The 16,417-nt window shown below is 37.9% G+C and overlaps 1 protein-coding gene across 1 annotated transcript in view; it reads right to left on the bottom strand.

The window, feature by feature from the left end:
- Positions 1–16,417, bottom strand: part of LOC107722808 (transmembrane protein 132C) — a 152,447-nt gene that overhangs the window by 15,195 nt on the left and 120,835 nt on the right. Inside the window, 2 exon segments of the mRNA XM_074560119.1 lie at positions 1,413–1,556; positions 10,771–10,957. Coding sequence (XP_074416220.1) covers positions 1,413–1,556; positions 10,771–10,957 — 331 coding nt within the window.

The raw sequence follows: 16,417 nt of genomic DNA on the forward strand, positions 1-16,417 counted from the left end.
AGATATTTTCTTTTAAAGAAATCGCTGTTTAAGGACTACAAAAAACGGCTGGTAGGGACTACAACGAGCTTCTTCCTGGATTTGTGACATCACTAACCCCTATGTTTACATAAACCCCGCCCCGGGAACACGCAACTACCCGTAATGGGGCGTGACGTTTCAGGACAACGTGCAATAGGCAGTTAGCGAATCACAAACACACTGAGCCCACTAACCAATCAGAGCCCATTGCGTATTTCTGAGGGAGGGGTTTCACAGAACCAGGAACTCAACAGACCGTTTTGACAAGAATGGAAACAGCGGTGTAGAATAAAGGTAAAATATGTGAAAATAATGCGATTTTTAAAAAACGAAGCATGAACACATGTTACACTGCACCCCATAAACACAATCAAGCTTTCGAAAAAAGCTGATCAACCACCCCTTTAATATAAATACATGGCTGCCATTTGCCATATGTATGAAATCTACAAAATCTGCAGTGCTCAAAAAGTGAATGTAGACAAAACTAATGGCACAGTGTATTCGGATGATCTGAATCGAGGGCACCAGTGCCTGTGCGTGTTTATGTGTGTCAGCTTTTGTGAGGAAGGGGGATTCCTTTCCAGAGGTCAGTGTTTAAGCGTGGGGTGTTTAACAGATAATTAAACCCAAAGGGAGTAAATACACACAAATCCACACTGTCATTTTCTCCCTAATAAAATGCTCTCATATTGTGTTCCCAAATGGCAGATGGAAGTGGAAGGCACAAGCTTGTTCGGAAAAGACTGCATTTAACATCCCTTTATTTTTCGCCTCTGGCTTGACAACTGAAAACAGACATTACTTCAGAGCGGTTGAATGTATAGTGCTTTAAATCAAATCTAATATAGCTACCATAATACACTATGCGTTCCCTCCAACAGTTCTTTTGTTATCTTGGTTACAAAATTATTCTGAGCTTCTGTGTGTCTGCAGGTTCTTTTAGCTTGTTTCCTTTTGATGAAAACCATTTAAACTATAGAAGTGCTTTACAGTAAATCACACCACATCACAAGATCTCAGGAATTACTAATTAAATCATTACATTTCTAAAATCATTTAGAAATGAATAATTTGGTTGGCATATGTGCATATTTAGGATACATAAAATTCCATTAGCATACCAAATAAATATTTTGAATGTCAAGTTCCATCACCACCATTTCCACCACAGAATGTTATAAAAAATAATTTGAAGTGTGTTGGAAATTCCATTGTGATAGAAATGTTCATGTTCAGAAATGTGGCAAAACTGACTGTTATTGGACAAATTAAATTAAATTATTGAGAATGTGTAGAGTTTTTTGTTTTTTTTAAGTCTATAGGGTCAAAAGTGCATCTACATGTGTGTGATTTGTTCATGTTAGTGACCCCTGCATGCTTCTGCCTACCTTAACCACATCCTCGTCTGTCGAGCGACATTCCACCGACTCGGTCACATCGGTCACGGTACCTTCGGTTCCAACGGTGACCACCTTCACTGGCATGGCAACAGTCTTCCCGGTGAGCACTGCGGTGTTAAGGATCTCTGTCTCCTGCACACAGAGGGCAAATCAATCAGACTGTGTTAAGTCAGGATAATTCACTCGCAATTATTCACGATAATTCGTCATTCTGTCAGCTTCAGCTCTTCAGCGCCAACACTGAGTCGCGCTATTAACCCAGTGAGTCATATCATTCAATTAGAGTCATCAGCTCTGGAGAGTCTCAGTGAGATGGAGAGGTCTGTTTAGAGCCAAACAACACATCCTGTTTTTATGAAACTGATCCACTCTCAGATAATATACATTAACATGAAAAGCACACACAGGAATAAGGTTCACTATCAAGTCACTACAAAAAAAAAAAAGATTTTCACATATATTCAGAAGAAAATATGAATGCTTGCCCATGCAAATCTCTTCAGCATGACACTAGGGTACTGTGGGTAATTTGCCAAGTTGATGCGATGTGGTTGCTAAGGTGTTCAGAGTAGTTTCAACATGTTGTTTGTGGTTGCTAGGATGTTCAGGGTAGTTGCTAAGGTGTTTTAAGTGGTTGCTTACTGCCCCAAAATCAAAAGAGCTCCAAGACGAGTTATCAGATATGGAGTCTTCAGGATTTTATCATCAAAAGGGCAAAAATAGCACTTCTGATTAATTAATTTTTTATAAATAAATAAATAAATAATATTTAAATTTATTTTATTTAAAAGTACATATTATATTTAGATATAAAATAAAAATAAATAGCTACTTTAAATTTAAATATATATTTTAAATCTAAAATTAAAAGATTAAAAAAATGATTTTATATTAAAATTATATTATTCTGTTTTTAAAACTAACAGATAAAACATATTTAAAAACCCTATAATTGTATATATACACAAACATAATAATACTAATCCAGATGTCCTACTCTAAGTATGGGCAAATAGTGATGCTTGACTGACGAAGCACCAGTAATAAAATAAAAATGATGCTTATAGCAAACATCAATACCACTGTGGAAAGTTCCTGAAATGTGCTTAACATAGAGAACACTGTCAGGGAAAAACACTGTAGGCACATCTTATTTTCACAGAAATATCCTGTAATTATGGAGAAATGACAGCTACGGTAACTGTTTTTGCGAATGCATTCTCTTTTTGTGTATAATCTTATCTAAAACATGTCCGTGTGTTCAATTTACAGTTCAGACAAACCAAAGTCTGGATAATTAGATCATTTAAGTCTGACTTGTGTATTTCCTGCTGGCTGGGACTATGGGTGAGGAGACGGCACAAAAACTGCCCTCATCATAAACCATGCGACACTTTGAGATGGATAAACCTAAATAAAGAAGCCCTCTGCGAAGGTTTTGTTCTTCATCATAGGTTCTTTTCTTCTCTTTATGTCACAGCTCTCGCCATTCTCCTTTAGAGAAAACAGATAACATTATTTAATCCTGAACTGTGGATAATGAAATTTCAAGCTTGTTAATAAGACTGAGGTCTTCTGTTCCTTTTTTTTTCTTCTCCAGGCTGATCCCACTTCAGGCTTCACTTGGCAGCTGATTCTTATTTCAATCATTTTCACTTTAATGCACCACAATCGTGAGGATAAACGAGCCTCTTCCTTTCCTTCCCTTTATATGTTTAAGCCGATCATTATTTTCTAACACAGGCTGGGCTGTCTACTTCTGAGGTAGAATTTGAATACGCCATTTCCCTTGATTTCAAAATTATGTAAATGTGCAATAGGAACGTAGTGTGAGCAGTGAGAGCTTGGTATTCAAACCTTACGTTCTGACATTTTGACAGGGAGTTATCGCCTGTGTTTGATTTGCTGTCAAAACATTAATTTATCAAGACCAGGAAAATGACTCTGATAAATATTCCACAGGATGGGATGGGTGAAGTGTTTACAATTCGCTCTCCCACTTTCACTCACTTCCCACTCAGATGAATTCAAAGAACTCGGCGACACTGTTCGGCAGACAAGGTGCTTTCAAATGCCTTTCAATGTGTCCATTCACCAGCTATTAAAACCGAACAATGTAATTTTCAGTCAAGCCTGAAGATTACGCAGTGAATTAAAAACAGAATTCCAGAATAAAACAGGCAAAGTGGTGGAAAGCCTCTCATTGTGATGCCACAGACTCTGATGGGCGGCTTTACTTCACTGTAAAAAAACAACAAAGCTGAGGTGAGTTCAGTTCAGCGAGGGAGGACAGTTTTAAACCACACAGGTCAAATCCATTGATCCTTGAGAAATGCATATGTGCCTTCACCCTCTGACTCAAGTGGCAAAAGCACAAAAAAGCAGTGGAACTTTTCTGGCTAGGATATATCAACAAATATTTGAAAATTATATCTGAAGATTCTAATGCTTTGCTAAATAAGGAGAAAAATAACTATTTATTCACTTTAAAAATGACGGGTATGTGAATGTTTGCACAGTTATGGAAGGATTTCAAAGTAATATAGTGTAGACTGTCCAAATTCAGAAATACACATACAATAAGAAGCCAATCTTAATCCAATTCAGTCACATAAAAGTCACATAAATCTGTGCCACATTTTCTCAGGCTTGGGGAGAAAATGTTGTGTTAAAACGAAATAAAATCACAATAATTTTTGAAATAACATACTGTTTCCAATTTCTAATGCTTAATTGTAAATATTACATACATAAAATTAAAATAATAAATAAGTTGTATTAGCATATTAGAATGACTTCTGTAGCATCATGTGACATTGACTGGAGTAATGGCTGCTGACAATTCAGATTTGCCACCACAGGAATAAATTACATTTAAAAATATATTAAAATAGAAAACCGCCAATAGTAATAATATTTCACAATATTACTGTTTTTACTGTATTTTGATCAAATAATTGCAGCCTTGGTGAGCATAAGAGACTTCTTTCAAAAACATAAAAAAAAACGTAATTGTTGCAAACTTTTGGCTGCAGCACCGCAAAGATATAATATTATAGTTACAATAAAATTATAGTTGAAGAATTAATTGCAATATACATAAAATCAAATTCTATGATGATTCTGTGCATTAGTGAGTTTTGGGATTACAAGACTACATTAACATGCAGCACAATGCAGAGTACAGTCTTTTCACGCATCTGGCTTTGGCTTGAAAATGAAGGAAGATTTACTCTGACAGCAGGACTGATGTGGGTGGCATGAGAACCAGCAGAACTTGTATGCCACAAGTTTATGTCCACCTACACTCCCGGTCCTTCCCCCCCAATCATGATGCTCCGGTTGTTGAAAAACACCATTCTTCTCCTTCCCCAATCCCATCTCTGGAGCTCCTATGAGACGCGGTTCCAGAGGGAGGAGGGTGTTGAATCTGAGCACAATGTGTTATTCACGCTGCCTCATCATCCGCTGCTGCCCTGTGGTCAGTAAACATCGTTCCCTGGACTGCTGACTGATTAGTGTTAGATATGCGTGGATGCTGGGTTTGAAGAACAGGCTGTACGCCCTCCCAGAGATCATCTCTGCGGGAGGGCAGAGCTTCTACAACATGCACTTAACTTTAAATGGTTCCACACTATCTTCAGAAAGAGTGAGAGAAAAAAAGGAGGAGGTAAATCGATAAAAGGCCATTACACTTTTGGCGGCGCTAGTGGGGACTAAAGAGGTATCGGAGGTCGGGGGATGTAGGGTTAATATCAGCACAGGTGATTGGTTCAGTTCGTGGTGAACCTATGCCGACTCACACGGGGTCTAACGCTCAAGGACAGGTAGTGCTGAATGCATCGGCACCCCGTGTGGATCCTCCCGGCTGATGCCGCAGCCATGCTATTACAGAGCCATCGATCGGCGGCTGTATTTCTTTTCAAGACCACAAGTCCTCCCAGCTCTGCAGCAGCAATGGCTGAAGCCTTTTTGCCTCTCAGAGTCTTGCTGACAGAGCCTCTGATAAAATGGCACAACAGTGCAGACAAACGGAGCAAAGAGGAAGATGGCTATTGATTTCAATAATAGCGTTGAACACATTACAGCCACTGGGTCAGCCAAGCGCCTCTCAGTGGCCGCTAGAATGAGGATAATCACAGTTTTGTGTTACTGTTTCTGCATCAACCCATAATCCAAGGCCTCTCCACCTCACTGCTTGGTTAAATGAGCACTCTTTCCAGGAATTATGAGCCCTGTTATGAACAGTGGATGAACCGGACACGAGCATAAACCTGGATTTCTCCGCTACCATTCTTTAAGAATTAAACTTCTCTACATTATTCATGACATTGCATAAATATGTTCATAAAGACAGTGTGATTTAGCCAAGTAGAAATTGTTCCTGGATCAAGATCCTTTGTTAGTCCTGGAACAACATTCTTATCAAACCATCACAGGCCAAACACATTCTCTAAAGCTTAGATACCACCGAAACCTCGTAGAAATGATTCATAGGAATGCTGTTCAAATCCTAACCCCAGCTGTAAGATCAAATTCTGATGACAGAATGAAAGGAAGGTTGTTCCAGGAACATGTCCTCCTTGAATCACGGCAAGCACATAGGGAGCAGTGGTGAACGTACTGCAACTCAATTACACTACCTTTCCACTGCACCAACAAGACAATCTCTACTGCTCGGTAACTAGAGACCAAGAGGTGCTGTTTTTATGACCAGTGACAATTATTTTTATGTGTATGTTTAAACGTTTAAAGAACTGATTCTTAATTATTGTTTAATTTTTGTTTTTTAATTACATAATACAATAAAAATTGGTCTACAACAATAACCTGGAAGGTCATACTACTACTACTTTTTATCTTATTCATTTTTATTATATTATTATTAATATTGTAATAATTGACCAATTTTAAATTATTTTTGTTTACCTTTAAGTATAAACAGAACTGATCCTTAAATCTTTCATTTTTACTTTTACATAATAAAAGTAAATAATAATATAATTTTGTAATATAAAATTTTCATAATAACAATTTTAATATTTTTATAATTCATACAACTACTACAACAACAACAACAACAACTACTACTACTACCATTTTTGTGTTATTTATTATTATTAATATTATAATAATTTACCAATTTTCAGTTATTTTTGTTTACCTTTAAGCATAACAGAACTGATTCTTAATTCTTAAATTTTTAAAGAATTTTAAGAATTCTTTTTATTCAAATTTTAATCATTTAAAAATAAACAATTTAATAATAACATAATATTTTGCAATTTAGTCATGTCTAGTTGCTAATGCTATGTATTTCTCACTTGAGAATGAAGGAATGCTACAGTATGTAAAGTTTTAGTAATTTATGCAAATAATACAACATAAGTTAGCGACTTTACCATTGAAAGGAGGCCATTCAGTATCGCCAGACTTGATTCAAGAGAACCAATAAGCAATTCTTTTTAACCAATTGTCTGTCTATTGCAACCTGCAGCTCTCAAGGGTTTTGGGGTTAATGTTTAAACAGCACAGCCATAGGAACTTAGATGAACTCTTTCACCACTCTTTCAAATTAAAAAAACAGCACGGCTTAGATGCAATCGCCATCTAACATCGCCTCCCTCATTTCCTCCAACTCTGGAAGTACAGATTCCATATGCCCTGTGTAGTGTGCAGGCCTCCAGGTGAGGGATAATGAATGCATAGGCTGTTTCAGATGATTGTGATAAGGCGGCAGCGGTTGTGCGCACAGCCGCGGTGGAGAGAGAGGGAGGGAAAGAGTGAGATGCTGGTAGTAATGATCCCCACGGCTCTGTGGCAGGGCACAGGTTTACCGAGGCCAGCCGCCGCACACAATAACATGCTTCTGTCTGCATCTTAACCTCTCAGCAGTCACAAATCAACTTGCATTTCTTTCAGACAACTGCACTTATTTTTTTCTCTCTCTCCCCTTTTTTCTTTTTCTCTTTCTGTTCCTGCATGTGTGCCACACGGTCCTGTGCTGCAGGGGGTTCTAGAGAAACATTTGTATCAACAGTAAATAAAGCAGTAATACTGAAAAAGCTCAAAAACTGGTGTACGGTGAGCACTCTGTCAAACTGTGCAGCTTAAACTGGCTTCTCTCAAAGACATTCTCATAATAAATTGTCTAGATCACAGTGTAAAAGGATAAAAATGTAAATGTTTTTATTGCTCAGATAAAAGGTTGTTGGTCTCAGATACAGATCAGGAATGTCAAAATGCATTCTAAAGATCAGACAACCATGCTGAAAAGAACAGCTGAACTAGTTAATGCTGGTTAATGCTCAGTTAAAAGACCAGCCTCAATGGACAGGTTGATACAATATCTAATTTGTAGATATCCAAAAGTCTTTAGTTTATATAATAGTGTGGCACTTTACAGTTTGTACTATGGACAAAAACAAATTCCAGTTGATTGCTTTAAACTAATTGACAGAAAGTAAATAAAATACAAACAATTGTGCAACCAATGATGTGAAGACACATCGATGTACCATGATTTGCTACTTGCCGTTGCTCCAAGGTGAGAAATCGATATATCTTGTCAGTTTTTCTGAAATAGAAAAACTGTACTATTTAAATGTCTGCTAAAAGTCAATTTTTGTCAATGTTTAGGAGTACAATAGCTTACGGATGACCTTAAAGCTGGCATACATAATAATAAAAGCTGCTATTTTGTCGACACTACAACATTTTTCAGTCTTTTCAGTATAGGGATAAATAAGTTATGGCCGATAACTGATAAAAAACAATATTAAAATTAATCTTGAGATTTAAAAATTAAAAATAGTTATAAAAAGAAATAAAACACTAAAAACTGACATCAATAATTTTAAATGCTAAAAGTATATGTAGGCATCACAACATTATAATGTACAGTACAAAAAAGAAAATTAATTTTGAGATTTGTTAAAGATTATCCCGAACAGTGTTATTAAGCCTCAGTGTTCCAGTCATTTTGACTCAGAGGGGATTTTCTTTTTCCCGAAAATGGCAGTTATTGTTACTGCATTAGACTAAAACCTACTGACTTTGCTCATACATATGTATATATATAAATTTCTCGTTATGGAATATTATTAATAAATTGTTTTCTTTGAATTATCATAGTTTTTTTTATTTCTTTTGGAATTGATTGATTGTAGGCCTCATTATTTTGAGCTTGTGCACCTCAGTTTTTGAGTGAAAATTTTCCAAAATTATCCACAAATAAAGCTTTTTTTCACTCAAAAACTGTTGTGAAAAAAGATTGAATCCAAGATTTGGTGATAATATAGCATAATGAGGGATTTATTAGCTATTTTTAAAAGGTTGGTTCTTTTTGACAGGGAACACTAAATTAGGTAAAGGATTTTCAGCACAGTACAAGAGTTAAATTATTGGCGTTTTTAAAGATGAACTTGAGAAAGTGTGCATTAGATGAGAGCAAATGTAATGTAAAAATACTGTACAGGAAATGAGGATGCACAATTAAATGTCCAATATGGTACTGATATATTGTGCATTCTAATTATTAGAAAGGAAAGAACCACTAGCAGCTAGTTTTCCATGTAAATTTGATGAGTAGTTAAAAAATGTTGCCTGATTTATGGCCTACGGCCTGTGGAGAACACAAAGGAAAAGGTATTACCTTGTCCTGTAGGCGGTTTACAGAGGACACTGTTCAAACAGACTTGAAGGAAGACAAACAGCAGGCCAGCGTCGCTCAGAGAACAGAGAAACCCATGAGCTCTGAAGAAAAGCCTGACACACACCGAAACTCAAGACTAAGGCCAAGAGGCTACGGAAAACTAAACAAAACAAATCCTCGAAGAAAAAAAAGAGGGGTTTGAAGGGAGATGCCTCTGACTTGGCAATTTGTTTGATTTTCCTTTTCTCTGAACAAACTCTCCGTGCACTGCAAGAAGACAGGGCGGCAAACAAGAATGAGAGCTCTTTCAATAGTCAACAGAAAACAAGCTCAGCAGGCACCGAAATTTGCCTTCGAGAGGGCTGAACGGCCAATTACAAGGAGCTTAAGTAAACTTGATTCAAAAGTCGTGAGGTATAGAATCAGAAAGCGAGGAAGAAAGACAAACAAACACATTATAGAGAGAGAGAGAGAGAGAGAGTGAACGCGCACGCTGAGGCATCCTAATGAGCCAGAACAGATTTCCTACATTTTGAGGCTACCATGCACTGCCAAATCCTATTAGGGCATCTCCTCATTCAAAAAGTTGAAAGTGATGTGATTACATTGATCCCCTCCTGCTGTGTAACACAACAATCTGCTTTCCCAGCATTCGAGAGCTCAAGACAAATGTGCTCCGTCAGAGGCCCAGACAACACAAGTGATTGGTGGCTGCTGTCTTGTTGTCTGTGGCCGTGATTGTTGTGTGAAATGCACCGGTGGGCCGAACGGGCTCGAGCCGGGGGTGTCGAACTCAGGCAGTAAGGGCATCCGGGCTCATTTTCGCAATGTTATTACATCATCCTCTGCCCTTGTCGCTACTGTACGACTGGCTTTGTTTACCGTAATGGGCGGAGACAGCACTGCTCTCAAATGCGAAGGCTGATGGCGCTTTTCTGACCACTGAGTGGGGAACGGGGCCGCGGCGGCTGTCCTCTTTAATGAGACTAAAGAGACAGCTGGCAGGCCTGTCTGTGAGAGGGGAAAAAGCTAATTCTAATGGAGCAGAAGTCTCCGATGGGACAGATTGGAGTCTCTTGCCTTTGTTATCGTATGCCATTGTTCCTGTCACACCAATCTGCGTAGTTCCTCTACATTAGACAGGTAGAGAGAAGGGGGAGACTTTTGATCAGTTTAATGCATCTTTGCTGAATAAAAGTGTAAATTTTTTTTTGCATAATTATATACATAAGATCTTGTATATATACCTTGATACATACTTTGCCAGTGATAAATAGCATCTGTGCTTCCCCACTCATGAATAGCACTAGCTGTGACTGCCTAGCCACTACATAGCCCAGTCTCCATGTAGCTTGAAATAACCTTTATTATCTTATATTTAACCTTATTTGTTTGAGGCCACTCACAGTTTCATCTCATTTTAAATTAATTACTTTTGGTCCTGACCCAATTGCCGCTTTGAAAGCAAACTGCACGCTCAATTAACCAAATTACATCTAATTAAAGTGCTAGTCATACTGTTGCTTTCAGAAGACACATCAACATTTCCTGTGTGATAAATCTTTATGCCTGAAAGCAGCAATAATTTATATTATATGCAAACAGTAACAATAAAAAGAAGACTAAAGAACTGCATCACATATTTGGACTTGCTAAGAATGAAAGACATGAGTTGTCGAGGACTAAGCTCACCATAGCCAATGGCACGATTCCCCCGAGGTCATGTGGTGCCAGACGGATGAGTGTCTGGATCTCATCTGAAAGGGTTCGGGAGATGGGGTACTCGATCTGCCATGTCACTGAACGACTTCCCAGAGGATCCAGCAACCCGTTGACCTCCAGATCCACCTGCAGGACTTTCTGGAAACCGGCTTCCACCCTAAAATAAGTAGTAAAGAGTAATATCAAAATGTTTGAATGCAAACTAAAAGCATATGCATGTAAAACTCATGGGTGTCTTGTGTTTATTTGTAGTTATGTGGCTACTGGCCAGTGCATGCTGCCAACGGATGAAGGGACAGTCAAGCGGCCATTTATCGACCCTTTTGTTTTTGTACACCTGGTGCGTGTAGGATGTAGGCTGCGACATATGTGGGTGTGAGTGTGTGGCGGTTTACTCTCATTATTTCAGTTCAACAAAAACACATCCCAGCAGCAACGGGGAAAAAAAAGACAGCAAAAAAGCAATTTACTTTTGGTCCAGCGCCACAGCATTTTCAGAAAAGATTTCCAAAGCAGAGCATAACATTGTCTCCACTGATTGCGATGCAAACAAAGCTGAAAAACAATGAACAAAACCAAAGCCATTTGATTTGCCCAGGCCTGGGTTTGATCAGCCTGGCAGCTCCGGGATCACAGTACTTAGTTAAATCAAAACGGCATATGAAAAATTCCTAATATCAAAATACAAATGTGGAATATGGAACTGCAATTGAATTCACACCTGGAACACAAAAACAAAACTATATTCTTTTCCTCAGAATGTTTTTTTTCCCTTTGATAGAATCGGAGCAGTATAGTACAAGGTCTCTTTTAAAATAACTCACACATCCATGAACAAATGTAAGGTCACCGCATTATTCTCAATGCTGTCATTTCATCATTTTGGAAAAAATAATTAGAATTTGCTCTTTGGTTGACATCACACACAAATTTAACGTTTTTTCTTTTCTTTCTACAAACACTTCAGTCAGGGTTAACAAGGCTGCTGTTTCCCCATGTGGAACTGGGCTACTTTTAACCTGTTTCCATGAGAGTTTTTTTATCCTGCAGTTTAAAGGTTTGAAATATCACACAAGTTATTTTTGAATGCAAGGATTTCTGACCAAACAAACAGCCAATCCTCTGTAAATCAAAATAGGTAAGATGGATACTACTTTTTATGTTTGACAGGCTAACTGTTGTTATGATTATAATTTAGTAAATTTACTGTACGTCAGGTAACTGTGTATAATAGGCCTACTGTTCAAAGTTTTGGTGTCTGTAAGACTTCTATTCAGCAAGGTAGCATTAAATTCATCAAAAGTGACAGTAAAACATTTATAATGTTGCAAAAACTATTTCAAAGGAATGCTGTTATTATAAACTTTCCATTCATTAAAGAATCCTGAAAAAATGTATCACGGTTTCCACATAAATATTGAGCAGCATAACTATTTGCAACATTGATAATAATAAATGTTTCTTGAGCACCAAATCAGCATATTAGAATGATTTCTAAAGGATCATGTGACATTGAAGCTTCTGAAAATTCAGCTTTGCCATCACAGGAATACATTACATTTTAAAATATATCAAAATAGAAAAAGAAAAAAAAATTATAATAACAGTTTACAATATTACTGTTTTACTGTATTCTGATCAAACAAACACAGCCTTGGGAAGCATAAGAGACATCAGAGATCTTTCAAAAAGAAAAAAAAAGGAAAAATGCTTTTCTTAAACATTAGTTGAAATCTATTGCATTTTATTGCTCTGTATTAAATGATAAATTTTTTTTTACTTTGGAATGGTTAAATGCTGCTTAAAGGACACAGCAGGCATAGAAATTAACTGAAATAACCTCAAAATGTATAAAAATCTCCTGAAAATGCTAAAAATTAAATTTTGGGTTTTGATATTGGGCTGGTTTTATTGCTCACTGGGCTGGTTTTGGGCTAGTTTGGATTAGTCTTTACAACTCTAGCTGCAAAATCTGAGAATATCTCTTTTAGGAGCAGAGAGATGTGTCATCCTTTTTCTGTCAACAGAATAATTCCAGAAATACAGTCTCCCTCAAATAAATCTTCAAGAAAAAAGAAACATCTTCAACCAGTCTATATCCTCTAATAACTTTCATTCCAAAAAGCCCTGGATTCTCTGATTTCAATGTCATGGAAACAGAGACGGCAGGATATCTTTAATAAGCAAATCTGGGAAGATCATATCAGTTTTCACACGTTCTAATCTGTGACTTTACATAATAAAAGCGATCACACACAGCCAGTCTCTGCCAGATTGCACATGCTGTAAGCTAATTTGATCGGTAGATTCTTTAAAGAGACATTATCTGTAAGGAGCAGAAAAGTGAACTCAAGACACGAAAAAGCTTGTTAAAAAAATCCTTAAATGAATCCATTTGCTCCAAACCTGTATGACTTTCTTCCTTCCGTAGACCACAAAAGGAGCTGTTAAGCAGGATGTTCATGTTCTTTTGCATAAATTGACAGTGCAAATGACAAAAATGCATCACAAAAGTACTTTAATAGTGGTCCACTCTACTTGTGCACTATATTCAAAGTCATCTAAAGTCAGGCATTAACTTTGTATGAGGAATAGATCAAAATTCCATAAAGATCAAAAGTCCATATTCACAGGACTAAACTCATTTGTATATGCTCCCGTTCATATTTTCTCACACAATGTAGTTGAAGTGAATTGCACAAGTCATATGAAGTCATATGAAGTTGTTTTTTTGTCATTTTTGGAGCATTAAAAAGTTGGTCATCACCATTCACTTTCATTATATGGAAAAGAGCAGTGTGAACATCCTGCTAAACTTCCGCTTTCGTGTTCCACAGAAGAAAGAAAATCACATGGGTTTGGAGCAACATGAGGAAGAATAAATGATACCCATTTTCATTTTTGGGTGAACTATTCTTTTAACAACTACACAGATGTATGTATCCATAAGTATGACTTACCCTAGGAAATGCAATTTCAGCAACTACAGCAAAAACAAAAGGTCTTGTAATGCCATGAATTACACTTACCAACAGACATTTCGTTAAGCACTTTTCATGATCACACAAAAAAGGGCCAAAAAAGTCTATTTAAAGTAAGTGCCATTTTATTGTGCTAATGTGGTGCTGGTGAATGGAGATGGGCAGCTAAAAGGCTATGGTGTTAGAGAGGTATTCTGGGAGAAACACAGCTGACAGCTTTGTTGCACTTAAAAATAAATTTATCCACCTTGTAAACACTGGCTTTCCACGACCTCACTGAATGCTCTGAAGAGCCTTGTTAGCTCAAACACTTTAATGAGTCATTGTCAGTTTTCTCATTCACTGCTAAGAAAATCAAACCAGTACAGGATTAACACTGCCATTATGGCTCAAATGTAGGGTTAAGATGTGTCCAGCAGAGGGCGAAGTGCAGTATCTCTTCACCAAGATTGAACATTTCTGACATGAGATCAAAAGCTAATGCTGATTGATGAAAATCCTTTTGGTTGCAGATGGAATTTGGGAATCTCTGAATTTTTGCTGCTGATTTTGTGGGATTATCTGCAGAATGGATTTAAAAATGGTTAAACGTGTTAAACCAAGCATACTGGGAGCAGATGTAGCCAATATGTTCAAGAAACAAACATAAAGGGATGGGAATTTAATGAATGACGAGCGTTCCAGCGAAAACTGCGGAACTTTCAGTGGAATTCTGTGTATGACTTAGTTTAGTGAGCATTCTACTTGTTTATAGCCTATATTGACTGAGTTTTCTGCTCTCCACAGCCCACTATGGAAATCGTATGCTATGCAGCAGAGGTTATAAGGGCAGCAAATATGAAAATCTTCTCAGACACAGAGAGCGAAAAAGTGAAGCCTGAATACACATTTTCAAACCACAAAAAGAGTACTTTGTGAAAACAGGAATGTAAAGTGGAACGTCTCGGTGAGAGTTTCTCTGTGAAGTCTTTGAGAGTCTCGACAGGTGCTAAAGTGCTCATCGCTAGGATGAATGAATTATTATGTCAAAACGTATAAAAATGCAGAGAAAGCCAGATAGGAGCTATTCGTTGACACAGACTCGCACATAACTGTCGGAGGGAGTGAAAGTCTTCCAAAATGTATAGGTCTGATGACAAAGGGTTCGACTACAGGAGGTGGAGAATTAATATTTAAAGTGGAGTAGGTGAAATTTCAATCTTTCAAAAAGGTTCTTCGACTGAATTTCCCGAAACAGAGGCTCTTCAAAGAGACGGCGCGCCTCCCTCATTTTACACAACCATGTAAAAATGGCGTGAGAGAAAAGGAAAAAAGGGTAGAAAATGGAAATGGCTTTCATTGTGGAGACTCTAGGGTGGATTCATTCATGCACAGTGGTGATCTGCTTAGCACTGACAACAATGATACATCAAACGAATGGAATCAATTTGACTACAAAGCCACTGTGGTTGGCAACTCATGGCTCGGGGAAATAAAAGTCAAAGCCAGGGAAGTAATGGCAGTTGGCGATTCAGCTTTGAGTAAAGCTGTGGTGGAATTTAATTTCACAGGTTGCGGAAGACACTGAGCGAAAGAGCCGTGCCGAAGGCGAGCCCTAGCCCTCCTGCTGGAGGATTTGCTAGCCGCCTCTTCCACTCGTTTCACTCTCAAAGGCAACACTGGGCACTCAGGACCCCCAACAGCTAAGCATGAAACTCAATCACAGTGCTGGCATGGGGGCCCTGACCTGCATCACACTCACTAAAGAAGTTTATGGTCTAAAGACGGAGTTCAGATGGTCAGAACAAAGAAGAGGAGGATGAGAGAGAAAAGAGAGGATCAGCAACGACTACAGATAAATATTAATATGGAGCCAGTATTTGCATGCAGAGGGAAACAGTGGTGCTTTTATAAAGTATCACGCAGCTACAATAAATGATTTTGAAAAAGAATCAGTGACCAAAGATTACAAGTTTTGTGGTATCAAGTCTTAAAGATATTAAAGAGTTTTGTATATAATTGCAAGTAATCCAAGGAACTATTGGCACCAATGGTCAACTAAGGATCGGGGTGCATCTGGGAAACACAGACCAGATCTTTAAAGGGGTCATAGGATGCTAATTTCACTTTTACATGTTGTTTGAACATAAATGTGTGTTGGCAGTGTGTGTACACATCTACCCTATAATGATAAAAATCCACCCAGTGGTTTTTATTTAATCCCTAAAAATATATCCCCTTTTTCAAATCAGGCCATTCTCAGCTTCTTATCTGTGTGACGTCACATGGACGAAGGCCGCTCCCACGACAGTTGATTGACAGTGAGTCTTACCTTAGACTCGCCCTTAGTGAGCTGTAACAGTCAGACTGCCATTGTTTCACCACCGTAGCAGATGTAGACAAGCATGGCTCCACAGCGATTGAGGTGTTCTGTTGTTGGATGTAATAATGAACAAAGCAGTCGTCATTTACTCCCGACATCTGAGCCGCTGGAGACACAGTGGGATTACTTTTGTTTGTGAAGGGAATGTGCCCCGATCTACCTAAATGCGTTTATGTTCGCGCAAATCGTTCGTGATCCAGCTTCACTTACAGCAGAAGTGAGTATAAGGGGTTTTTTATGAATCTTTGCAATCGCTGTTCCTAATAACGTGCTA

Source organism: Sinocyclocheilus rhinocerous, unplaced genomic scaffold (assembly GCF_001515625.1).
Source record: "Sinocyclocheilus rhinocerous isolate Xijiao unplaced genomic scaffold, SAMN03320098_v1.1 scaffold1055, whole genome shotgun sequence".
Classification (NCBI taxonomy): Eukaryota; Metazoa; Chordata; class Actinopteri; order Cypriniformes; family Cyprinidae; genus Sinocyclocheilus; species Sinocyclocheilus rhinocerous.